Here is a 27819-nt window from a genome sequence, read left to right as displayed (position 1 = left end):
TGGAAAGTAGCTTTGAGCTTCTTTGGTTTTGGATACTTGACTTCAGACACAATCACACCATATCTGGGACCACACGCTCAAGAAAGAAACTTGATGGCAAACTTTTCACATGCATTCCTTGTATCATACATGCTCACAGCAGCCAAATCAAAGGTCTTTTAAGCTAAGCGATAAAAGACAACGTTATTTTACAGAATCTTCAATGTAAATGGCCCAGAATGAACGGCCGGAAGAACAGAAATGGTACTACGCCCTTTCCACAGACAGAACCAGTGCAAATGTCGTTCATTCTTTATATGGGGACAAAGATGTTATGCAGCTTTCCCACGTCTCAGAGGAAATGAACCAGTGCAGAACGAGGACTCTTATGACCATCCCTCACCTTCTTTTAGGGGGAAACAGGTATGATTTATTCATGCAGCAAAGGTTGGCAGATAAATGACGGATAACAGCATGACTCTACTAAGGTGGGTGGAATGAGATCCACACAGTTCTGGCTGTTTTGAGCTTATTGACACTGACTCAGAGAAGGTTAGAAGTGGCTGCAATGCAATACCAAACAGAAAAGTGACACGTCGCTCGGAAAATCCAGTTTCACCCCTCATCATCAAAAATACTCATTTGCCTCAGTGCCCTCTCTTCCTCTTCCCACAGCCTGTCCTGAGTTTCTTTCTGGACATTAGACTCTAATTGCATTCTACAGATAAATTTGTGCTTATCGTGTTATTTATTTCAAGATGTCTCCTGACCTTCAGCATCCCTTTCTTCCCAGCCCCAATTTGAGCACACCTTCATCTCCACGAATACTGAATTACACAGTAAAACTAATTAGCTGCAACAGATAGGTGGAAAAGAGAACATACTCTCAGAGATCCTTATGCCAAAATTGTCCTATGAACATAAGTATTCTAACAAGCTTTACCTTGTCACAATAGAGCTATAAAGTTGCTCTGTTCAGCACACGATAATGGCTTTGTAATTCAATTATTGGTAGAATTTGCCTTTGGGGATTTATCTTCCTTTAGCCTCAGCACTCATCCGAATCCCTTATCGTAAATCTTGCCAATGCAAAACTAGCTCCCCCACTGCCTCTGGGACACATCCTGCCACTTCACTTGAAAAAATTGACAGCTTATTCCAACTTAGTGAATAACAGGTTTTTGGTTTTGTTTTAAAGGACAGAACAAAAACAACAACAGTGGATGACATACATGGAGTCCTCAGCAGCAACAGTTTTTTGGTTCCACTGATGCTTCTGTAACACTCTAAATCCTAATTGCCATTCATAAAAATAGTAACATGTAGCACTGAACAGGGAGCTTTTTGTCCAAAGATACAAAAGGGCTCGACAATCAACCTCTAAGTAACCTTCCCTGCATGCTACTGATTTGTTCAAGACCTATGGAAAAGTACAAGGCCAGCAGACCAAGTCAGAAATAGGGGTTGAGGAAAATTTTTGTTCTCAGCTTTACAGATAAACTCCACTGATTAGTCAAGAGCACAGGGACCTCATTGATTTGACCAAGATCACACAGTTGTTATGTGGCAGAGACAAAAATAGAGCCCGAGTCTCCTTCAGGCCCTTTTTTTTTTTACTACTATATTGACTTCATGAGGACTTTGCAGATACTCTCTGTTCCTTTTTTGCTCGCAGAGGTCAGTGAATCTGCCCCGGGGAGCTCAGCGTGGGAGGGAATTCTTGCGGTTTCTTTAGCTCAATCCCTATTATGTGAAATCTTACAGATTTTACTATTCCTGGAACATACTTTAAAGATTGCTTTCTAGCTTTAACGTCTCTTAACCATAATCTCCTGACATGTTTTAGAAACAAAGGGCCAGATTCCAGACAGGCATAAATCAGCACTATATTTCTCTCTGTTTGGCCAATAAATCTCCCCTGACGATAATCTAATTAGATTTCCTCTGCTACATCTCTGCACTATTCTTTCCTACATTGTCCAATTAGATGATATGATTCTGTGCAATTCAACTGGCAGCCACTGGGCCAAATCCATCCTATGGTCTGCTCTACTCGGTTTGTCACCTTTTCTCTAGAACTGATGGAAAATAGCAGCGCAGTGGGTAAAGCTCAACTCCTCCTAGTTGTGCCATCCCACAACACTGACCCAGAAAAACAGGTGGTTGTTGCTGCTGACACTAAAATAGATGAGTAGGTAAATGGGGGTAGCGGTGTGATTTCCAGGCCATGGGGAGTCACTTCCACTGTCACTATCATTTTTTACAATGCCAGGGCAGGATTATCCATAGCCTTCCACCCCATGATGTCCACACACCCCACAGCTTCAAGGACAGCAGCAAACCTTCTCCCCCGCTGCAGTAACACCACAGCTCTCCGTGGGAAGCTCCCGAGAGGAAACTTGGCTAAAACTCTGAAATAGATGGATGTGAATTCTCAGGGAGATAGGTATCTATTTCTGGTAGTGCTGGGTGGGAGGAATGTCTTAAAATGAGGATCTAATTTAAGTGGATAAAATTCACTTACCGGGATTAGATCCTGATTTTAAGATTGTCCTCCTGTCCTACACCTCTTTTTCATATATTGCAGGAAACTTAAGACATCATATTGTCTTGAAGGGAGAGAAGGAGGAAGGTATCCTCTAGTTATAGCCTCTGAACTCAGCACCCTGACATAATGGCCCAAACCTCCCTGATTTACTGCTCCTCTGCTGGTACAGTCTAACAGGATCGTGGTTTCCCACTGTGTTAAGATGCGCGTTTCTGGCATCTTTTAGTGTTGTGGCCCAGTCAGTATGCTCCGGAGGAGGCCAGGAAGTCATTTACAGCGAGAGCGTAAAGTCAATTCTGGTAGCACAGTGTGCTGCTCATTAAACGTACAACAAAAAATAGCAGTGAAACCTTCCTGACGTAGATCTAGACAAATCCACAGCTAACTTTACTACGCGACTGCCTCACCCTCTCAAGCACTGCCCTTTAGAGGTGCATCCAGAGAAATTGGTTTCTTCGTCCAACATCTGTGGAAGACTGATGTGTTCCTGGGTCCTGCGTAGCACTGCCGCCTTCTGCTGCCCAGTAACCCCCAAATCAAGGTTTTGAATCTGGTATGTGGATGCCTGCCTACTTCTGCAGATCTTTAACGGGGCGAAGTAGATGATGGGAGAGAAGTTGAAGCTTGTGGGAGTCTGTACTTATTTATAAAGTACCTCTGGATGATTTTTTAAGATAAATCAGCTGAATTGGGAAAACCAAAACACAGCAACCTATGCATCAATCAGAATGGAGCCTCTCCGTCCCAAAAGACTTATTCAGGTGAATATACCTCTTCTCCCTATTCACAACCAGAGGACAGGACTCTAAGGGGAGGAAGGAGGCAGTCAGGTAAATGGATAAGATTCAGTTCAGTTACGACTTTTAGGATAACACACAAGTTGCTATTTTACCCCTATTTTTGGACCCCTGTGATACCCAAGTAGAGTTGAGAATACTTTTTCTCTTACGTGGCCAAACTCTACCAAACTAAGGATTTGGGACTGAGCAAGTATATTTTACTCTGACTAATCTTGATTTGATTACGAGTAACAAGTTCTCTCAAGGGAGTACTGAGACCAGAGAATCTGGTTATTACAGACTCACAGGACCAGAGTGATATCAACCTTTGCTGTGTGACTTTGGACAATTTTCTCAGCCTTGTCCAAGGAAGAAAAATATGTATTTTGAATCTCAGTTTCTTAAGAACTAAAACTTACCATAAATCCAAAGAGTCTAAATGAGCTTTTAACAGCAACGGAAAGAGGATGCTGTGTGTCTTTTTTCTGTCCTTACTGACCCACATGGGGCTCGGAAGTTTGTATCTCTGGAAGCCAGACAGGAATGAAATCCTAATTCCCCAGATAAATCTGAGAGATTTCAGCCTTCATTTGTAGCAAAAAGATAGAGCTACATCAGGGTCCAGCTGTCTGAGAACTGTAAGCAGAGGTTTTCACTAAATCCTTCAAAATGCCAGTGGGATCTTTAGTGAACACTGCCAACCGAGAGTACGCTTCCCTGCGCTCTGGCCGGGCAGGATGTAACACTGGCCTTTTTGGTGAGGAAATGGTAAATGTCAGGGACACTGAATGGTGACAAAGTGCTCTAATGTGTGTTACTCGCCATCAGTAATGTCAGAAGCACCGGCATGGTAAGGGCCGAGAAAAGTCACGGTTGCAGATTTGGTCTTCACCCTGGTCCCTGGCAGCGTTGCTTACCTGCAGCTCATCTGTATCTTTACGCTGGCAGCCATGAAGCTGCCTAAAAATATTGGCAAGGTAATAACAGCCTGCGTCATGGAGACTCAGACCTTCAGTCTGACTTTCTCCCAAAGCCAAACTTCAACTGGAAGCAAATGTGTGGTGTTCAATTCAGAAAAAAAAAAAATAGAAAAAAAAATAGAAAAAAAAATAGAAAAAAAAAGAAAAGAAGACATAAACCAAGCAAAATCTCACTACTCTTGTTGTTCCTCATCAGTCAATTACTTGATTCAGATCTCCTGAAAACTGTCACAGGTCCTGCTGTGATATGCCCCTCTGGCACGTGCCCGTCTCCACCATATTTAAGTAATGAAATACTTATATTTTTAATTCAATTTCTAGTACGCTTCAACTCATCGGGTATGGTTTGTGTGTTAGATCAAGCGGATGATTTTCTGGACAGGCTGTCAGAATGCCCTTTGATTGGCATCTTCCCCGTCAGCCTCCAGCGGTTGCCCTGCAGTGATTAAAAGGTCTTGTTCAGCAGTACACAGCATCGTTTGTAAACAGCCCAGCTACCATGCCATTTAAATTGCCTCAGCCCACCTGGGTGGGCGTGCAAATCTCACCGAGCCGGGATCTGACAGGAACAGTGGGACAGTTCGCCTGGCTTGCTCCCACCGCTTGAACATAATGAAGTTTTTAACAGGACTTTGACACTTTTTTCCCCCCTTGATTTTCAGCTCTTTCAGCCGCTCCAATAAATACAGGCAGAGTTTTAAAAATACAGTCTCTAACCTCCTTTGGAAACGAAAAGATAGATACTCTATAATTCTACTCTGCAGATTAACTTCCTTTGCCGTTGCTTATAAAAGAACACAAATATAGCCCTATCTACTCATCTGTCCTCCCAGCTGCTTACCAGTTTTTCCTTTTCTGCCTTTCAGTGCGTGTGCATATCTTTGTATTCTTTTGAGAGGAAAGGTTGGTTGGCTGCTTTTTTTACAATGTTTGCATCCATTTTCTTCTCCTTCTCATACTCAGAAAAAACCCAAGACGGTCAGAGACACAGCAACATCTCTTCCCAAACTGACATATCTCCTGGAATGTCTTCAAGGAATCATTAACATCATGGACACATGACCCTACTGGGAAGGAGATCTACTGTGAAATGGTTTTGCTTCTGACCAGCCTGTTATACCTATGCAGTGCACGAAAGCCCTGAGCTGTATTTTTTGTCCAATTAAGGCAGGTGTCTTAGAATCACAGAATGGTTTGGGTCGGAAGGGTCTTTTAAAGATAACCTGGTCTGATCCCCTGCCATGGGCAGGGATATCTTTCACTAGATCCGGTTCTTCAAAGCCCCATCCATCCTGGCCTTGAACACTTCCAGGGATGGGGCATCCACAACTCCTCTGGGCAAGTGCCTTATCACCCTCATAGTAAAGAATTTCTTCCTGATATCTAATACAAATCTACCCCTTTTTTAGTTTAAAACTAATCCCTTGTCTTATCACTACAGTCCTTGCACCAGCAAAGAGACTCTCCATTGTTCTTGTAGGCCCCTTTCAGTACTGAAAGACTGCAATAAGGTCTCCCCGGAGCCTTCTCTTCTCCAGGCTGAACAACCTCAACTCTCTCAGCCTGTCCTCATAGGAGAGGTGCTCCAGCCCTCTCATCATTAAAGCTCTCTAATCCTCTCGAAGTATAGAGTGGTATTTCTTTTGTATTTTTCCTACTTGCTCGTCTGCGAGCAACACCCAAACAAGTAAAAATTTAAAATAAAAATCAATAGCACTAACACAGTCAACAATTGTAACCTGATGATATAATTTACTAGCTGGATTTTTCTATTGTTCATTTTATGCTAGTTTTAAAAAACTTTTATTATTTGGCTTTGATTCTTTTTTTTCCTCCCAAAGTCTTTCAAGGTTACGTTTTGATTAGAATTAACTGAGAATCTTTTCTGAAAAATGTCTCTTTTTGATTAAAAAAACCCATTACATTTTGCAGACATTTTAATGAGCTTTTTAACCTTTATTTTTATTTTTTAGTGCCAGCTCTAATTGTGATACCTTGACTTACTGACTTTCAGAAAATAATTTCTCATTGAAAGCATGTCTTGATCTGAAGACCAGAATGAAAATCTAGCTTCTAATGAGCGATTTCTGCTTCTATATTTTGGCCATATTGAACCATATGCACTATGACTAGGTTTTTTGCAACTGCTGGTCATGAATATTTGGATTTGCAAGTCACAAGGAATCAGTGTTGAACTTTGAGTGGATGAGCGGACCGCTTTAAAAACAGCAAGAAAAAAAGTAAAGTAATTCCCAATATGGCTGATTCACTAATTGTGTTCACATTTGCATTCACTACGAACCAGTGTCTTTGCCAACACAATTCCACCGCAGGAATGTATACTGAAAATCACCAAGCATCACAAAAATAAACTCAGAAGTATTTGGATAAGGCATTTATCCAACTCTTCTAACTATCATCTACTGCATTCTCTTCCCCTAATGTCAACTGCATTAGTAAACACTGTGCTATCAGCAACAACCCACGTGTGATACCTTGCTCTTTCTGTATTACTCTGCTGAACTACTATTGCTTACAATACTCCCTCCCAGTAATCAGGGTATTTTCAGAACACAGTTCCAGAATTACTAAGCACCTTGATAACTTTCACGCGTTTTTTCTGTCACAGTACATTTAACGGCAAAATCTCAAGAACCTGCCAGAGAAATAATAAAAAATATGAAAATTGTTGATACAGTGCAGAACTGCAGTGCCTTGGGGTTGTATGCAGTGTGGGCTCTTATCTTTCCATCAGACACGTAACGTACAGTTGACTCAGGGGATTATGCTTTCCTCAGTATACCACTTTCACATACTTAGATTATGCAAACAGATACACAATAAAATACACGAATTATAGCAATTATTAGAGGTATCAGTTTTACAGTAGCCCGTCACTAAAGCCTGCCCAGCCCAAATGTGTCCTTACAACCTTTTAAATAGGTAGACAATTACAGATCCCTTTTTCCTTCTTTTGGGGGGTTTGTTTGTTTAAGATAAGAAAACTCCCGTCACCTCTTATTTTAAAGGTGTGACTTTATCTGCTCATCTCCCATCTGATATCTTCCTCCACAGAGAGATATTACAATCTCTTTCAAACGCAAAGGTGGATGTCAGGGCATCACTTAGAGCTGTAGGTGGAAGAATGAAAAGGGGGAACAGAGGAGCTCTGAATAAACAAAGATTCTATTTTCATGTTAATGACCCCTCTTAATGAAACAGAGGATATAAGAATACAAAATACATATGAGCTACAAGGAGTTGAGTTGTCTCTATGCAGAGTGTTTTCTCAGAGTTAAGCAATAGGCATCAGCAGATTGCTTTAATGTTGTTCTTCAATGGTTTAAATTTCTCTGGGGTGGTAGGAGGAGGGGTTGTTTCACAGAGCAGCCAAAAATAAGCAAAGAAAAAGGGAAATTCTCTTGGAAACAGATATAAGAAATGCAGCTGTAAAAAACACTACAGCTTCTCTGACAGCCTTTGCCGGCAGAGCCTTCTCAAGACTAAAACCAGCAAGCTCAGTGGTGTTTATTCACAGAATCACAGAATTATCAGAGTTGGAAGGGACCTCTAGAGATCATCTAGTCCAACTCCCCTGCTAAAGCAGGATTGCCCAGAGCACATTACTCAGGACTGCATCCAGGCGGGTCTTGAAAATCTCCAGAGAAGGGGACTCCACCACCTCCCTGGGCAGCCTGTGCCAGTGCTCTGGCACCCTCACCGTAAAGAAGTGTTTCCATGTATTTGAACGGAACTTCCTGTGTTCTAACTTGTGCCCATTGCCCCTCGTCCTGTCACTGGGAACCATTGAAAAGAGCCTGGCTCCATCCTCCTTCAACCCACCCTTTAGATACTTGTACACCATAATAAGGTCTCCCCTCAGCCTTCTCTTCTCCAGGCTAAAGAGTCCCAGCTCTCTCAGCCTTTCCTCATAAGGCAGATGCTCCAAGCCCTTAATCATCTTAGTTGCCCTTTGCTGGACTCGCTCCAGCAGTTCCCTGTCCCTCTTGAACTGGGGACCCCAAAACTGGACACAGTCTTCCAGTTGTGGCCTCACCAGTGCAGAGTAGAGGGGGAGAATGACCTCCCTCGACCTACTGGCCACACTCTTCCCTATGCAGCCCAGGATTCCATTAGCCTTTTTGGCGACAAGGGCTGGGTCATGGATAATTTACTGTCTACCACAACCCCTAGATCCTTCTCCTCCAATCTACTTCCCAGCAGGTCCGCCCCTAACCTATACTGGTGGCTAGCATTCTTCCTCCCCAGGTGCAGGACCCTGCACTTGCTTTTGTTGAACCTCATTAGGTTCTTCTCTGCCCAGCTCTCCAGTCTGTCCAGGTCACGCTGGATGGCAGCATGGCCCTCTGGGGTGTCAGCCACCCCACCCAGTTTGGTATCATCAGCAAACTTGCTGAGGATACACTCTGTCCCCTCATCCAGGTCATTAATGAATATATTAAACATATTAAACAAAATTGGACCGAGTATTGACCCCTGGGGGACACCACTGGTTACAGGCCTCCAACTAGACTCTGTGCCGCTGATCACAACCCTCTGAGTTCTGTCCCGCAGCCAACTCTCAATCCACCTCACTGTCACCTCATCTAGCCCATACTTCCTCAGCTTCCTAATGAGGATGTCATGGGAGACAGTGTCAAAAGCCTTGCTAAAGTCAAGGTAGATGACATCCACGACTTTCCCCTCATCCAGCCAACCAGTTATAACATCATAGAAAGCTATCAGATTGGTCAAGCATGATTTACCCTTGGTAAATCCATGTTGACCACTTCCAATAACTTCCTGTTCCTCAACGTGTTTGGAGATGACATCCAGAATGAGTCGCTCCATTACCTTCCCAGGGACAGAGGTTAGACTAACTGGTCTGTAGTTCCCTGGGTCCTCCTTCTTGCCTTTTTTGAAGATTGGAGTGATGTCAGCCTTCCTCCAGTCCTCAGGCACCTCTCCTGTTCTCCATGACCGTTCAAAGACGATGGAGGGTGGTCTAGCAATAACATACGCCAGCTCTCTCAGCACTCGCGGATGCATGCCATCAGGGCCCATGGACTTGTGAATGTCCAGCTTGGCCAAGGGGTCTCTGACACGGTCCTCCTCAACTGAAGGAAAATCTTCCTCTCTCCAGACCTTCCCCTTTGCCTCCAGAGGGTGGGATTCATGAGGGACAGCTTTAGCAGTGAAGACCGAAGAAAAGAAGGCATTCAGTAACTCTGCCTTCTCTGTGTCCTCCACCACTAGGGCACCTGTCTCATTCACCAGTGGGCCTACATTTTCCCTAGTCTTCCTTTTTCTATTGATATACTCAAAGAATCTCTTCTTATTGTCTTTAACTGCAGTGGCCAAGCTGAGTTCTGATTGAGCTTTGGCCCTTCTCATTTTCCCCCTACATAGCTTTGTTATATCTTGATAGTCCTCATAAGTTGCCAAGACTTAGTTCACAAGACTTAGAGTGAGGCACAAACTATTCAAAAGATCACATGACATAGTAAAATGGCAATTAAAATATCAGTGAGCAAGCAGGAACACGCACCTTTGCTTTCATCAACCATTCAAATCCATTTAAAAGTCTTTAAGTCTTCCAAACGTTCATTCCCTGTCAAAAGGAGCAGCATTAAGTAAATGCAGCCTCAAGAAGGCCTGAGGCCAAAGGCTTTGTGTCTTCCTGATCTTAGAAAAGTCCCAGTATAGACAGTCTTAGAAGCAGTCTATAATAAAGCAAATCTTCAGTGTTCCTCAGATACTGGAATACAGCCCTCATTCTCCACAGATATTACAGCCCTCGTTCTCTGCGCCATACAGCTGTGTCCTGAATGATCCCTTCAAAACCATTTGATTTCGAGAAAGCACCGGGAAGAGGAGAGAGTACCTCCACAGCCTGCTTTCTTTGAAAAGTTGTGACTTTAGGACATTTTCCTTCACTGTTAATTTCTGCTCTTAACAATAACTGGAAGTCAGTCTTCTGACACTTCAATTTGATTAGACTCTGCATATTTACGAGCCAAAATATACAATAATTAATTTAAAAACAAACAAACAAACTAACCGCAGGGCACAGAGCACGGCTCTGCCCAACTTGTACATCAGCACTGGCTACAGAGACGTCGCTGTAGGAGTTTGGATTTCAACCGTACATCTGCACCCTCTTACATCCCAGTTCCCTTTTGTTTTTCTTGCGTGGGGAGTCAGCAGTGGCCGCACTCTGGGCGCAAAGTGCTGCTCTGCTGATTCAGCACTTCAGTGCCTATTTTGTGCTCAGGTACTTGGCTGCAAAGAAATGGAAATGCATAGAAAAGCCCAGTGTTGCTCTCTGTGGTGCACATGTTCTCAACTATACATGCACAGCTCTGTTGTCTACTATGGATGGTTTTAAGGACAGACAGTGTCCATATAATTGCAGCTAACGGTATTTTTTTTTTCCTAATGATGGTGACAAATAAGCCAGATTTAGATGCAACACTGTCTCCACAAGTTGTATTATTTTTACTTTTGATAGTAGAAGTACAGTCTAGCTCACACTGAGCTGTGTTACGCAACAGACTTTTTGTTCAAGGTGAAAACACAGGCTTGCAGCTTCACATTCTGTTTATGGCTGTAGGGAATTAGATGGGTGGTTGGAACATCTTTTCATCTTACTCTTTGGCTTTGAAGCTCCAAGCCTGAGTTCTCTTATTTGTTAGGTTCTAAGAGGCCTTCAAACTTTGAGCTCCATGGAAAAGGGAAAATGATCATTTTCATCATTATTCTTATTGCAGGAATCCATCAGCTCAATTCACAATAAAACACTACTGTAAGTAATGGGAAACTTCAAACGGTTTGGAGTGCAGTACAGGGCACAGGGATCCAGGAACAGGGACATTATTTCCAGCTCTCTGACCATCTTCAGTTAGTACAATTTTGTTGGAGGACTCACAGACTGGGTCGCCAGATCTCTTGGACTTTCTGCTTTTATTAGCCCAGAAAAAAACAAGATTATGTGTGGGGCTGTGTGTTTGCATCTGACATTTTGAAACCCTGATAGAAGTCCTGTAGGAAAGAAATAGGAATGATGTAAATATATACGTACCTGTCTATATAGATGCTCACACAAAAACAAGTTTAAATTAAAATGCAATTTAGTTTGCAAAAGCTTCAGCTAACAGAGGTTCTGAGAAAGGATTAAAAAGCAGGAGCAGCAAACAAAATCTCTGGCGTTTCTTTTGCAGACCAAATATAAATTCAACTTTGGAAGTAAATTTGACCTAGAACTCTTACTTCTTTCATAAATTAAAAGAAAATATTTGATTGAACCACTCCTGAATCTTGATATGTTCAAAACTTGTGGTTTTGGCAGAAAATTATAGTTTAGAAGCTATCACATTTTAATCATCTGGTTCAGCTCCTACTAGTTTCAAGATGATTATTTTATCAAAAGCTTCTCTTTTAAAGGCCAGATTCATAGGACGTGAGTCAACTTCTCACAGGTGGACTACTGTCTCCATAAAAAGCTGATGAGAAGTCTCACAGATTTACACCAGTGTAAGCAAAAAGAGGAGTAAGCCGACATATTAAAAATTAAACTTATCTCTGATTTAGACTACGACAACCATATTTGCAGGAAAGCAGTCCAGAGTCTCTTTTCTTCTTCAGCTTTCTTTTCCACGTAAGTGGAAGTTACACTAATTGTTATTGCGTGACTGCATGGAGGTGTTTCAGATAAGTATTCTACTGCAACTGTGGTTACAGAGCTTTACACTGGGTATGCAGATCATTGCTATGGAAAGCAATTGCAAAGAGATATGCCTGCAATCAGGACCATGAGAAGAAAATCAGTACACCAGAAACCTTGGGTAAATCTGTGCTGAATAAAGCTGAAGATGAGACTCAAAATACAAAGAAATTTGCCGGTAGTGAAGAACTGCAGAATAAAGTTTGGATCTACATCCAGGGGATATTTTTCAGTGGTTGTGGCCACTACATGTATTTGAATCTGAAGTCAAATCATTCATTACAGACACCCCATATATTAAAAATTGTGAGATGCTCAGATTCTGTCATAACCATGTAGGCTCTGGCCCTAAGTGAATTTAGATACAAATTGTACAGCATAAGTTAGTGCAGCAAAGAATTAAGCTTGCGTCAGGCACAAAGAGATATGATACTTCTTTAAAGTAACTTTGGCATCAAACTTGCAAATATTTTGCCATTGCTGTGACCAACGGACATTCAGATTCTGCGAGAGGAACTCAGACATGCTGGATCCATACAGCTTGAAATCTGACTGGAAATCTTGTGTGGCTCCTTAGAAGCAATATTGCACAGTGATTTAAGCTCATAATGAAGGACTGTGTGCCCAGTTCAATGGTCATTAACTTGCTCGCTTTCAAGGACTGAAGTAGGTCTAACAGCAGCGTCGTAACACCAGCCACTGGAGGATGTGCACTGTTAGCCCTGGCAGAAATGGAAGTATCCTTAAAGACTCCGAGACTTCCATCTTTGGCCCTCACTTACCAGTGAGGCAGGACCAGACTGATCTCTTCTTTGCATTTGGTGCAAAAGCAAACAAGCTTACGCTGAACAGAGTTGCATTCGAACTCGAAATGTTCACAGGAGTTTGCAGAACTCTCCCCTCTCAAATCAATGCTTTTTTCAGACTATTATTCAATATATTTCAGTTCCGCATCAGCCTTAGCTCAAAGACCCCCGCTTTCAAGTGCTGTAGAAACACGTAACAGGAGGAATAATGCCTCTTTTGTACCAGTTCAAAGTTAATCTCAACACATCAGCAGTGCAGATTGCATGCAGCCATGTTACCTTCAAGCCCCTATTTCAATATCTCTGCACTTATGGGGAAGCTGCATCTGGGAAATGAGGAAGAGGTTTTTGCTCTTACCAGTAGAACCTGTTTGGTGCAACTCCCTCATGAAGAAGCAGCCATCTTCTGCCAAACTCCACTGAACTGAACAACTGGGGACAAAAACAAAACAGTAATGAATCAGAGTGAAACACAAAGACAATAGAGAAATTAATCTGAAGAAGGCTGTATCACTTCTGAGATAACAACTTGGACTTTTACTTCCTCCAGTCTCAAAAGGACACATCAGGGGCAGCTGAAAACTGTCTGCGGCAGAGGCAATACTGGGCTGAGTGACATGGGACACAACTGCTACTACCTGAGGGATCACTGTACGTGTACACACAATGACCTGCCATGACTGAAACCCATCATCTACCTCTTTGTGGCACTCTCGGCTAATAAAATCACGCAGTGTGGGAAGGTTGCCTTTTACTTTTATAAACTTGTGGTGGACACGAAACGTATAGCGTAACACAGCAGTTTGGTGTCCTAGACTAGCTCTGACGACAGATACACAGACTTGCCTGCCTTGATATTATGTTGGAAGGTCATTCTCTTTCCAGTCACCAGCAGCTATCTCTAGAGAGGTTGTTCAATCTGGCACCAAAAAAGCGCTCTAACATGTCCAGATTTCTATTGCAGGACTGAATGAGTTTAAATAGCACAAGTTCCTTGTACCATGGAAACCTGCAATTCTCACTTTGCTCCTGTCCTTCTCCTGCAAACAACACGGCACCTTCTCCTAGTCTGGTTACACAAACAATATCCAAATACATCAATCATTTCAGAAAATCTTTCCATGATAAATACCAAACCAGACTGAGAAAGGTCAGCAAAAAGGCATGTTACAGGTATTATAAATACTTTGACATGTCTTCGTGGAATGATATACAAATGTTACTGTTATACAACATTTACTAACAGCTGCTTTCCGTAAATGCTGCCATCAGGTAATTCTCAGAAGAACAGTAGAGGGGAGGATCACTTGGGTTCTGACTTTCTTTTGCTTTATTTAACTTCAAATTTCTCATGTGGAAGCACTGAGAGGCGGTCAGCCCTATACCTTTCTTGCAGATTCATCCCACTTCCCCTCCTTCCCTTGCTTGATAGACTTGGGCAGTCCTGTTTTCTGGCAAGGAAGAGGTTGTGAACTTTTTTTGAACTGTGATCTGCCTTTTCACGACACCGCTTTAGAGATCTTGCAGAAAATGCAAACAATCCGAATCTTTATGTGCAAACCCTGACCAAGTTTGCGGTTTGTTTTGGGTTTGTTTTTTTTTTTTGAATGAGTAGCAGCAGCGGATTAGTGAAGAGAAAGATGGATGCCTGAGAAGAAAAGAAGCTGATTTAAAGCTTTGGGTTGATCAGAAAGATGATTTGTATGTATTTTAAGAATTATGAGACTAGGATGTAAGCAAGCTTGAGATCTACTTCCTAGTGTGCATTGCATTCCCAATGCAAACCCCTATATCCTTCAGTTTCCCTATGGTAAAACCTTAGAAGGACATGGAGAAAGTAATTACAACGGCTTTTTGGTAAACAATAGATCGTGCATCTGTTGAAATCTACATTAAAATAGGAAAGCTGAAAATTCACCTCTTTTTCTCTTCTCACTTTCTCTTGAAAACTATCAAAGAGGAGAAAGGGAAGAAGGTGTGGAGGTTAGAAGATAAGAAGAGTAAGAACAGGAAAAACAGTTATGCTTTGTGGATAGAATGCACTCACTTTTAAAATTGCAGTGGTGAGCCTGCTATTTTTCCTTAAGTAGAAGATTCTAGATACAATTTTATTTGAAATTTTAAGGAAGTCTAACTATAACTAATTTTACAAAATGAACGCTTTCCTTAAAGAAAATCTTTTGCGACATTTAACAATGACTTCTGTAAAGTGCTTTGAGGTCACCTAATCAGGAACTTTACCATTGCAGGAGATATTTTTCCCCCTTCACATTCAAAATCCATTTCCAGACCTGCTTTTGTAATGGCAGCAAAAATAAAACCATAATAACTATAAGCTACTGTCAATCTATCTCTCTGATGTCAATGATTTCCCTTTCTTGGAAAACCAGTTTCTTTCGTGCCAAGTAATATGTCTTTGACATACAGTAATTTATGTTTTAATAAAGTTCAGCTTATCCTTTAATTAAGGCCAGGGAGCAATCCAAACAACTCAGCAAACACCTCAGCATTCCCAGACCAGGGACATATAGAGGAGGTAAGCTTTCCAGGGGCAATGATGTTCAGATGGCTGAAATCATCACGGTAAATCTTGTTTTCCCCCATCTGTCTCTCTCACCCTAATCCCTCTGTAGTTTCCCTGAGCACAACATTCAGCGGGTTAATTTGCTGGTGATAGTAACAGTACCCTGAATGAATTAATCACAGCCCGCTATAGCTTTCTCTGTGCTTGCGTAGCATCCTCCTCCCCGCCTGCAGTGCCGGGTGGTCGACCGGCCCCAGAGCCACAGCTTCCCTCTGGCTCCTTCACAACACGACTCTTCAGAGGAGCTGTTCACCTGCTGCATCCCATCATTCCCGCGGCAGAGCAGAAGTGGTGATGCTGCACAGCACCACCACCACCACCACTCCCGCGGCAGAGCAGAAGCGGTGATGCTGCACAGCACCAAGGAAGCCCTGCTTTCTCTTAGCGTGTGCCCTGAATGAGATGTGATCCCGGCAAAAAGCGGAGAAATGCAAGAATTTCTAAGTTGGCTTCAAAGGGAGGGAATGGATATAGCAATTCCACTGCCAGGATCGGCCTCTCAAATTAGAAGCCAGTGCTCAGTGAGCTGGACGCAGCGCGTGAGAAAAGACAACAGCTCTCAAAGGGAAATATGACCTCCCTGGGAACCCGTGCCCAAAGCTCTCATTGTCTCTGATGAGACACTTTAATAACCAGGCTTTAGAAGGTTTTTCCTCCTTTGCCGTTATCTCAGCACCAATCTCAGCCTTCCCTGACTCACAACAGCACAAGCAGCACTAATGTATCTTTAGCAAAGGGGGGATTCCCCACCTTATGTGTCAAGCCCCTCAAAAAGAAAAAAAAAATAATCCTTTGCAGTGAGTATTTTTTCAGATATTTTATTCTAAGTATCATTCATTTTAGACTGAGTTTATTTAGTTGGACCAGGAAAAAAAAGACATATTTGGAGGCTAGGTTTTTGTCAAGTATCAGTTATTATACAGCTGGGATTATTTTTCCCCGTTTAGCAATTACAGTGCTTGTATGGATATTTTTTAAACCCAGCATCATATTTTGTTGTTGTTATAAAAGCCCTCTCTCTCCTGGGACTCCTCTGACAGACTCATGCATGTGGTCCCTTCAGAGATGACATTTTATTTTCTTTGGCAAGCAATGCCGTCTGATGACAATTTTCATTATTAGACTGAAATTAGATAATGTTCTTTGCTACACTTCTTTTTGAACAACAAATAGAAAAGGAACCTATTACAATTTCAACTTATGTTTTCATCTAAGGGCCAAGTAGTGATCTGACATTTCTGTTTTCACCGAAACAAAACTGTTATGAAGTACAAATCTCGTATCGATCTCTCAGATTTGACCCTTGTTCAACAGGGAATAATTCTCTTCTTGCTTCCTCTTCTCTTATTTATTTTTCTATGTAGTACCTGAGTACTTAACAATCATTAGCAGTCTGGTTTTGCTTTGTTTTGCATTTTTTAAATCCTAATATTCTACAAAGTAGAAATCTACCACCTACTTCTTTCTGACGGGAAAACAGAAATGCAAGGGAAAAGGAAAGGCTGTCCCAAGGTTACAAACACCTTCTGAGGCTGAGCAGGGATTCAAGTAAACCATCTGAACCGAAAGACAATTCCTCAGCTGCAGAAAGAGCCTTCTCACAACATGATGCTGCTATTGTCTGGAGTAGGAGTAGCTGACATTTGAAAACTGAACGCCTTTCCTGATCTACTCCAAACAATACCTGTATGCTACTCACCCTCTCTATCACTTGTTTCCCAACCTGTGTGAGAAGCATAAGAGCTGCTGATGTATTTCACAGTGATAGTGTAGGCTTCATCTTAAAATGCTTTGGGATATCTGGGTAACAGCAGGATACAGTTGCCACGTAATCTTCTCTTTCCTTTCTGATTTCCGTGTCTTTCCAGAACTATTTTTAGACTTGAGTAATTTTTTTGTTGTTGTTTTGCATTCTAGGCTATATTCATTGATGAAATCTTCAGTTTGAGACAGTGAAAATATTCTTTAATATATAGATATTTTTAAACACAACAAATACTGTTTTTAAATGAAGCATAACTTTCCTACAATCCAATGAAAATGGAGAAGAAAAGTAAAATATTTTAGAAATGTTTGTAGTTAAAAAAAAGCATTTGATGAAGAGGCAGAAGAGCTATATGTATAAATTCTTAGTGAAAGTAAAATATTTAACAGAAATTAGCTGAACCTGATTGGTTTATCTACTTTAGTTTGACAGTTTGTGCTATTAAAAAATAACTAAAATCCTGAAAATTTAGCCAGAAAAAAATGACGTTTTTCCAAAATGGTCCATGAATAACTGCTGGAATTTTATTTGACTCAGTTTATTCAGACTGCAACATCACTTTTAGAAGTGAAAGTATATACGAGGGAAGAGGAAGAACCACCCTAATTTTTCTTTACTTCAGCTCTGGAAAATCTCTCCAAAGCAAAAAGCTCTCAAGATCTTTATTTCATAAAACCCTCTGGTTTTTGGATGGTTCTGGATACATTCTGCCACGTATCTTTCTTTGCGCTTCTGTCCTGTGCTGAATAGAATCAGCACCTGTATTGTTCAATAATCTACCCATGTGCGAGTTCACAACTGTAAAAGAGCTCTGGCCCCTTCCATCGTTTGACCAGATCTATTTTATTCTGTCCTGGTTTGCACATGTATTCTACCTCCTCCACATCTTCCCCCGCACTCAGGTTTCTAAGATCTTTAGAGCAGAGATCATCTATCGTAGCATGTCTTTACACAACATCTAGATTGCTGGGGCTCTCAGTAACCATCATAATACAGCGAAATTGTAAGCGCAGATAAGCGCAAGGCCAAGTTTTCCCCATAATAGATACTTCTGTAAAAGATTCCACTATTCAGAATGGTGGAAATTAAGATGACCTTCCCATATTATTTCTAATACTTTTGGTTTTCCTCCATAAAGCAGCACAGCAATCCAGGAATTTCGGACTTTCCTCTGGAACAAGGTGGCTACTGTTGGAAATGTTGGATTATACAGAACAATGGTTCTGCCATAAGGTTTTCACATTACACTGGCTTCAAAACCAGCCTTCTACATTTCTACATGTCTACATAGTCTACATAGGACTCAGAAAATATTTAACCACTGATTCCCTTCTTCCCATTGTTTATCAATGTCTTGATGTTTTGTAAGCCTCTGAACTGAAATACTACCACATTTGAAGACCATTGTTCATACCAACAAAGTTGATATTAACTTGTATTTTATATATGTGTAATATATATGTAGTCTTATACATAGCTTATATAACTGAACTATCAAAAATGATTCAGAAGTTAGTTAATCAATTCCTTCAATAGTTCTTCCAATGGACAGTTCTTAGTGAGCAGTATCTCTAACAAACAAAAACTCACTGTGAAGAACACAAACTTCTCACTCTTTTATGGATAAATGTTACATATCTCCACTGAATAACTATAGAGAAACTTTAATGTTTAACATAGAGACTCATCCTTAAAACACCTCTCCTGAAGGGATTGTGTGGGAGTCTCAAGTGCTGTAAAACATCAGCCCTTCACTCACTTCTGTGGAGCTAAAACAAATGACACTAACTAAAGATTCACCTCTCTTTAATTTACCAGCAATGTTATTTGGCTGTGTATTTTTTTTCTTTTGTATCAGTCTACGTGCATTTCAAAAACTCCAAAACAAGTAGCTAAGATACAAGCTTTGAGAGCCTGATGTTCTTTAGGCATCAGACAAATTTAATTCATTTTTACATAATCAACTATAGTACGAGATTATGACCTACAGGATCCTGCTTGTCTGCCTGGGTTTGACTGAATTACAAAGTTGAGATCTTCTGGCATAAGCTCACAGCCTCAGGACAAACAAAATGAGCCATTAACTGTTTCCTAAAGCATTGCACCTGGGCATACACTTTAACAAAGTTGTACTGTGCAGCACCTGTTTCCTTTAAAAACACTGGGTTTTCCCTGAGCTTTTTCCAACCAAAAATCTGGCTATTATGAGGTGGCTGAGTTAAGTTTATTTGGCTGTTGAACGTCATGGGTAAGAAAGCGTGGCATCAACCAGAGTTGCTAGTAAATGCAAACTTGTCTTAAAGAGAGCAGTCCCTATTCTTCTCCAGTTCAGACAAGCTCTGTGCTCCCCAGACCCAGTGGGTAACTCTGCTACCTGCATACTCATCAAACTCACCATACCAAAACCTTACCCTCACAATAATCTATAAATCATTTTAGAAGACAGAGAAACATTTGCTCATTTAACACCTGACTTTGAAAGCAAAGTTACACATACCAAGCATTGAGAATGTGAACGACCAACCAATTCTGATACAAAACCACTGAAGGGTCATTTTGCTAGTCAAGACCTACCATCACCCCCCCCTTCAGTTCTCAAGAGATTAATTTTCCCAGACAAAGCTTTCTGTCACATGTGGAGTTCCTCATAGCTTCGACTTCATTTTAACACCTAAACCAATTGCTGCAGATGTGACTGATCCAGAGTGCCCCTGATGTTTCATCATTTAGCGTTTAAACTAATTGGATGTTCTGATGAACCGTTTGGTTCTACTGCTTCTGCACGTACTGATCTTGAATCAGGTGGTAGTTCCATGTGCTACCTATGCTGATAAGAATAGTCAATTTTATGCACTGATTTAATCTCATGCAAAAAACATTATGCACATGGAAATGTGGAATCTGGCTAAAGAAAAGGTGATTTAAATTGCATGCTGAAAGTGACATGAGGGGAATATTTTGAGCAAGCTAGTAGTTCCCGTTATTTTTCTTTTACTTAAGAAATTTATAACAGAATACGGCATGGAGTCTAAGTTTATTTGCTGATCAGATTTACCAACTTTGGCATTCTTATATTCACAAAAGGAAAAGTTCTCTTTCTCCCACCTCTACCTTCCATGAGAGCTCCACTCTTTCTTCCTGGACGCAGATCTGACCAGAGCAACTCAACCCACACCACAACATTGACCTTAAAAGCACATGGAACTGGAAAACTAGTTCGGGACATCTCCAAAAGCCCTGGGTTTGATTTAAATTAACCTCTGATTCCCTGAGAAGCTTCCTACCAGTCAATTCTCCTGACTTCTTGCCTCTTACACTTCCTGGTGTTTCGATGAGATGACTAAAAGTAACTCTGTTCATGCTTTTTCACCCTCACCCCTTCAAATAGGATTTATTCACACAAATAAAACCCCACCAGTGCGCCTAAACCACACATTTTGTACTGCATCATATAAAGATTTTGAGAGATCATTTCTTCCTTATCTTCAGTATTTTTTTCTTTTTCTCCATTTATCTCAATTTCACCAAAGAATGCAACATTCCAAAAGAACAGATCAGCTTTCACTATAAACATATCAGAGTCAAACTGGATAAAGACAACTCTTTCTGAAGATGCTACAATGTAATTTGAAATAAAGGCAGGCAAGTCCTTCTTCGTATTCCCATTCATTTATACTGAATAAGTTTATTGCTGATAAACTGTACTTTACTACGACCACAGGTGTATTTGAAGAAATTCTGGTCTTCTACAAAGTTTCAGTCATTATTCTCATTGTTCCCAGGGCATTATTCAAATGTTACTCAACTGTGAAAGACAATACTTAGAACTAATCTAAAACCTTCAGGAAAGCAAAGAGCAATAGGATAGACATGACATGGATTGCTTCAATTTGGTGATTTACTACTTCGATGTAAGTCTCTAGAAGAACAATTACAATTGCATTTCTTTTTCTTTCTATGCAGTCTGCAGAAAAGGATGGGGCTGGTGTATCAGGTATGGACTTAAGATTGAACATGTTTATATAGGTATATAAAATAGTCCTTTATGATCTTACAGACCATTATCCCCTCGGATCTACCTTCTATATCAAAAGTTATCGTAGTGGGAGAGAAATTTCCACAGTGGTGCTACGGACATCTCAACCAGTGAGAAAGAATGAACAGGGACTTGGACGCACACATGCTCCCAACACGCATTCAGTGCGGCTTACTTGGGTATCAAAGTACATTAAATTTAAAGAAATTACTGCACAGGGCATTTCTTCTTCAGAGCAGTCAAAGGCTGGGAGGTATGCTGCTCTTCCCTGAATCACATGATGCCTCGTTTAGAAGAGCCACAGACCAGGCTTTTTTCTTCCAACACTGAATTTAACACAACAGAATGTTTTGCATAAACAAAGAATTTGAAATCTTGCACGGTACCTCCTTCCTAGAACAGAGCATAGGACTCATGATCCAGGATACAAAAACCGGCTACAGGGCTGATACTCCTTTACTCCCCCGATTTCTCATCTCATTGTAAGTTCCAGAGTTAAGATGCTTAAATATCCTTGAAGCAATAAAATTCATAGGACACTGCTTAGACTTTAAAGAATTTAAGTTGCCGCAATGCATTAATCATGCCACGCAGAAGCCGTCAATAAGGTTAACCCAATAACTGGTGTTTATTGAAGACTGATGGGAAACACTTCAGAGTGATAAAGCTTTCAGACACCTTCTTCACAGCCCATTCAAACACCAGTGAGGTCTGCAGCTCTGCAGCTGTTTTTGCTGATGAACCCCACACCACCCTCACGTAGATTTGTTCAGTATGGTTGTAACACAGCAATTTCTTTCGAGCACGTTCATCAGATCAAAGCATCCTGGAGGGAACCCTCAGCGTTCTTCCTACCTATCTCTCAATCACCCCTCACACTTTCTCAGATACGAGCAACGTCAGCTGGTGTTCTGGTTTTGTGGCAGTTTTCAAGCAACTGTATTAGCATGACGTCTCCAGTGCATTCAACTCATCTGCTAAAAAAGTGGCAGGAAACACATTTTTACCAGCAGATATTTAAGGAATCTGCCTGGCATATATATATTATAGCCAGAAGGAACCACTGGTATCATCAAGTCTGTTCTCTTTCTCACAGACGCTGCAGAATCTTTACCACCTACTCAAACAGTAGAGAGAATTACTCAGCCTGAGAACTGATGGCTGAACTAGATTGTCTCATTTGGAAAGACATCCAATCTCAATTCCAAAGGATGATGAATTTACCGCTCCACTTAGTATGTTGTCCTCAAGGTTAATTCCCTTCTCTGTTAAAAAACACTATGTCTGTAACAGAGTATCCTGTACTTGCTTTCTTTTGTATGGTAAATTTACTAGGTAGGTACATAACTGTTTTGATAACTGCATTTAATAAATGCATTTTTGTTTAAAAAGTGTATCATAGGATGAGAATCGAAAAGGTTAATTACAGCAGAATTTAAGGCAAAGTGTCAGAATTTTCATGCACACATGCATAGCTTTAAATTTAAAAATAAATTATTATTGTTTATCATTTGCATTATATTAAAACCTATGGCTCCCAGTGAATTTAGTGTTGACAGGCACTTTGTATAATAAGAAACTGCAGATGCTGGAAAGCACAATCAAAGCAAATGCCAGAGACAGAGAAGGGAAAGGTGAGTCATCTACAGAAAAGCAAAGGGAGTTGCTCAACACCACAGAGACCAGTGGCAGACCTAGTGATATGGAGCAAATGTCCTCCTAATCCAGTGAACTCTCCAACTCTGACGGAAAGGAAAAAAAAAGTAATTTTTTCATAGAAGTAGGAAAACTACAGTTATGTAGAGCACAGAAAATCTTGTAGAGGAACAACAGATCTACGCATAGCTGTAAGTATGCATCCAAGGATCCCAAAGCAGCAAAAGAACAAGTTCTCTAAGGGTACAGAGGGCTGATGTTTATACAGATGGATAAGCAAGGACATATTGATTTGCCTAAAGATGAGTGAGTCAGTGGTAAAGAGTGCAGTGATTACTGCTCGAGAGTCTTTCCTTCTGTTTCACTGATCACACTCCCAGCCCAGAAATGGAGCTTCCTCTCTGGTCTGCCAGGCTGCCACTGGGCTCTGCTAGCTGTTTTTTTTTCTTTTTCTTTTTTGTTATTTATTGAAGGATGAAAGAATGTTAGAAATTCCTCCCACTTTTAATTCCATTCTTTATTTTAAATTGTTACCCCACCACATTATGCTTAGTGAGGTGCATGGAAGACTGACACCAGGAAAGCATATTTTACGACATAGTTTGTCCACTGGCTTATGGCTAATTAAGATAAAAAGATAAAATCTGACAACATTAATCTTCTTACTGAGACAATGCGGAGGAACTGACTGTATGAGAAGAAAAGAGGGAAAATCCTAATAAAAGCCAGATTAATGGTTTTCATTGTCCCCTCATTGCTCATTTATTAGTATGCTGTTTGCCACCAAATGCTAATCCATTTGCCTGGAGATAACAAGGCATATTTGCAAAGAGCTGTGTGCAAGATGTGTCATCAGGATGCCTGGTAGGTGTCTGTCCTTAAGGTCTTTACAGAAACGGTGTGCACAGCCCTAGCTAAAAACATGGATGGTTCTGTGCATGACTGGTATCTTGCTTAGAAACACAAGCCCATGGAAAGTCCAGCATTCACAAGGCCTTTGTGTGGAAGGCCCTCTCCATCCCTGGCAGAAGTGTTGGTAACTCAGAAAGGATATCAAAGCTCATGCAGAAAGTGCCGCGTTGCAAAGCCTGGGACAAACAGCTTTGAACGTGCAAATTCCTCACTACTTTTCATGTTCAACAATATGCGTCAAAAGAGAATCAAGTCTGCTGGAAAACCGGCTTGGTTGATTAGCGGTGCCCTAAATATTAACACAAATAATGTAGAGAGTTGCAGGAGTAATGCCACAGGGAAAGGGGGAGTTATTCACATAGGCTAACGTTAGCTTCACGCAGACGAGCTCCCTGGTTTTGTCAAAAGAGAGAGGCTTTTCCAGAAGATGATTCAAAGCGGCTGATGCTTACCACTCTAGAAAAGCTTTTTTCCTCTCCATTAATTTTAGATGGGATTAGCCTCCCTCAGCTAACATTAGCCCAAGTGAATAGTCCTCTAAATGCTGTCAGCAGCGTGGAAAAAAAACAACAACAAAACACCCCAGAATGATGTTGCTGATGTTAACAGCATTTTTCTTTTTTTTTTTTTAAAAACTATGGTGCATTTTCTGATAAAATAAATCTGGATTTTATTCCCCCTTCTCTGGTCTATGTAGGCAGTGACTGTTACCACTGTAACTGGGAGGGTGTAACTAGAAGCAGAATAATTTAGGTTGAAAGGAACGTCTGGAGGTCCCTGGTCTGACTGTGTTCCAAGCACAGACACCCTCAAAGTTAGATCCTAATGTGGTGAAATGAGAGTTTTTAGAATTATGAAATGCATCCACAATAGTCCATCACGTCTTGAAGAGTGAATACCAACTACGTCTATGGCAGATACTCTACTGTCAGACACAAACGTTAGACCAAATACACAAATAGGTGGGACTGAAAGTACTTTTAAGAGTTGTCCTGTTCTCTCACACAGACATCCTGTGGCCATATGCATCCTTATCTCTATTCTAAGTGGTTCCTCTGTCATCCCTGGTATCTGAACACCTTTCTCTTGAACTTGAGCACATGAGGAGTGGACCTCTTTTACTGTAGGACACTGGAGAAGATGACATGGTTTGATGACAAAAGATATGTTGTCCCACAAGCAATAGAATCCTGATTTGCTAAACTTCAGCACTTTAGCTGTACAGCCAAGTATCAGTGCCTAACTCCCGGATCTACAGCATGACACACATGGTAAATAAAGGTAGACAGATGGAATTGGATATTTAGGAAAGGCCAAAACAGAAAAAAAAAAAAAAAAAAAAAGGAAACAAAAAAAGGAAATGGAAACATCTTCATTTACTACTGCTGCGTTGACAGAGCTCCTTTATTCTGGGGTGCCTTGCTTTTCAAGAGTTCATTTAAAATGAGAGAGGAGAATCAACAACAATAACTCCATTTTAAACCTTCTTTTTCAGCCTCTGTTGCTGCCTTTCAGTGCTTGAGTGCCTTTGCACATTTATTCCTGAGCTGGGCAATTACGAACCTGCATTTTGCCCGTCTGACTTGTGTTTCCCAATTTCACCTGTATTTCGTCTCTCTAAATAGCTCTGTTATTCATGGCTGATTACTAACCATTCCTCTGTATCTCTGACCCATCTGAATAGCGGAAGATGTCTCCACACGAAGTAGAGGCTCTTACATCCCACCTTCTGATTACACAGCAAACCACTTTTGAAGATTACATAGTAATACATAAGCAATACTCCCGTAAAATACAGACCTTCATCCTACAAGCCAGCTGATTAAACCCACAAGAGCTCACCCGTACAAGACCTCCAACGAGCTTTTGCCTCACAAGCAACGCTTTACTGTGTCTGAAGTTTCCTCCTGATTTGTAACTCCTCTTACACAGAAAATGGAGAAGCATGCAGTAGTTCTGCAATTACGTGGTAAGACTCAGCCATGTAACCGCTATATTTTCAGCCAGAAGAATGAATGCAATCATGAAGCAATTAGTGCAGGCGGCAGATGGTTTGCTGCTCTTTTTTTCTCAAGACTGGCAGGAAAAAGTCATGGCTGAATAAGGGACTGGTCTGTCAACAGTGGTAATTCAAGTCTGCTGCCCAAGGCAGAGACACAGGGAAGAGATATGGGAACAAAAGTAACCGAGTCACTGAAGCTTAATTGCTTGTCAGCTGAACCCCAGTAATTAACCACATTCACCCACACACAACACCCAAGAAAATGGGACAGAAAATGACTTCAGTTAACACAGATTTCCCTAGCATTGAGTAAATCCCTATTCAACCAAACAAAAAAAGATCTGTAGTACTTCTCATAGTGATAGAGTCAGTGGGCTGTGAAGAGATTGAGGGATGATGCAATGTGACCCATTTCCTATTTCCTCACAACTGAGCAGTGGGAGGCGTGCACTAACTGTTGGCTTTGCCCTCATCAGTCCTGAATTGGATGGACGACAACTGAGAACCAGAACAGGCCAGACCCAAAGTGATTCCTGTCTCTGTTCACCATCTGATTCTCCCGGTCCCACCTGCTGCAATGACAAGATGCAAATGGATAGCGACGGTGCCATGGCTTGCTAGAAGGACGTAAATGTGTTTTCTCAGTGATTCTCCCCTCTCTCCTGACTGTCAACAGCAAAATTAAATGAATGCAACAATCCTAACTGGTCAAAATCCAACTTACTCCTTATGGACCCCATCAGCAAAACCTTCACAGCCTCTTCAGTCAGTGGCATCAAAGTCAGTGACAAAATGTAAATTCTTTTCCATGCAGATACATTTCCCTTGCTTCCTTGGGTGACTCTTAAGTCAGTGCGCACGCAGTGCCTGGAATCCAAGGAATAATGGGTTCTCTTGCCTTAAATACGGCCTTAGCATGAGATCGTGAAATAGCAAACGCCATTGTTATTTGTTCTGAACTACCCCGCAGCTCCCATTGCAATTATCTAAATACCTGCAGGACTTCTTAATTACTCTGAGAAAATCCTGCCTTTGGATATATAAGCATGAAACCAATGGGAATCATTTACACTTAGCCACAGGCTGAACTTCACCCTTACTTTGAGTTACATTTAATTTTTAGTCCAAGCTGATTATTACTCTTTGCCTGTTGGTTACCCTCTACGGTTCTTGGCCAAAGCTTATTGAAGTCAGAAAATGTCTCCATTAGGCTTTGAAGTAGAAATCAGGCCTGTGACTCATACCGATATGGAGTACTTTTAAAATTCTATTTCAGAGTTAATTGGTACTGATCTACAGACTTTTTGCTACATGATTTTTTTCTTGCAACTACAGTATTGAATTACCAAGTTATCCAATTTGCTAATCAATGCCATAACACAAAGAGATATTACCATACAGCCTGCGCCCTCTCACTGAAAACACCCCATACATATTACTCCAACACCAACCCTATAAATTCAGGTTAATGCACAAAAGAGCCCTTAGTTCTTATATCTGGATTGGTTTTTAGGATTCTATAGAAGAAGAGTGGGAGTTTCCTGTGGAATAGTAACAATCTATTTGCTAGTAGCCATCTACCGTATGAGCATTAGCTGTATGGACTCTAACTCAGAATTATTTCCTGAGCAGGCTGACTACCACAACAGCTGAAATTAATTTTCTACTATAACCCAATTTTATTTGACAAGTTTACCACTGAAAGTTTCATTGATACTCGTGTAATAAATTTCCTGTTACCAACACACAGTAACTTTCATTCCAAAAGGTCCTAAAAGACAGCAGAAACCAGATTCTGTTCAGTTTAATATCAGTCCAGAGAATTCAATAGCCACAAGGGAAAGGAAAGATTTTGACCTTGTCTAACTACATCCTGAACACCCAGAAATAATTTAACCAGCACTTTCCACTGAAATAGATTATAACCATAGTATACTCTACAAAATGCTGTGAGAGGTGAGTGAAAAATGCAATTCACTCTACAGGAAGAATTAGGCAGGCAAGATGCATCTCCCATAATTGGGAAGGACATTAATCTACTGGCCTGGA

The 27819-nt window shown here is 41.0% G+C and overlaps 1 protein-coding gene across 1 annotated transcript in view; it reads right to left on the bottom strand.

Annotated features, from left to right (window-relative positions):
* Positions 1-27819, bottom strand: part of SORCS1 (sortilin related VPS10 domain containing receptor 1) — a gene marked incomplete at its 3' end in the record, with an annotated part of 307932 nt that overhangs the window by 90778 nt on the left and 189335 nt on the right. The window contains exon 5 of the mRNA XM_082486026.1: positions 13174-13247. Within this exon, the coding sequence (XP_082342152.1) occupies positions 13174-13247 (74 nt within the window). The remainder of the gene's footprint in view (positions 1-13173; positions 13248-27819) is intronic.

The sequence above is a fragment of the Vanellus vanellus genome, assembly GCF_965231255.1.
Source record: "Vanellus vanellus genome assembly, chromosome: 7".
Classification (NCBI taxonomy): domain Eukaryota; kingdom Metazoa; phylum Chordata; class Aves; order Charadriiformes; family Charadriidae; genus Vanellus; species Vanellus vanellus.
This window is presented reverse-complemented; position numbering and strand designations above follow the sequence as displayed.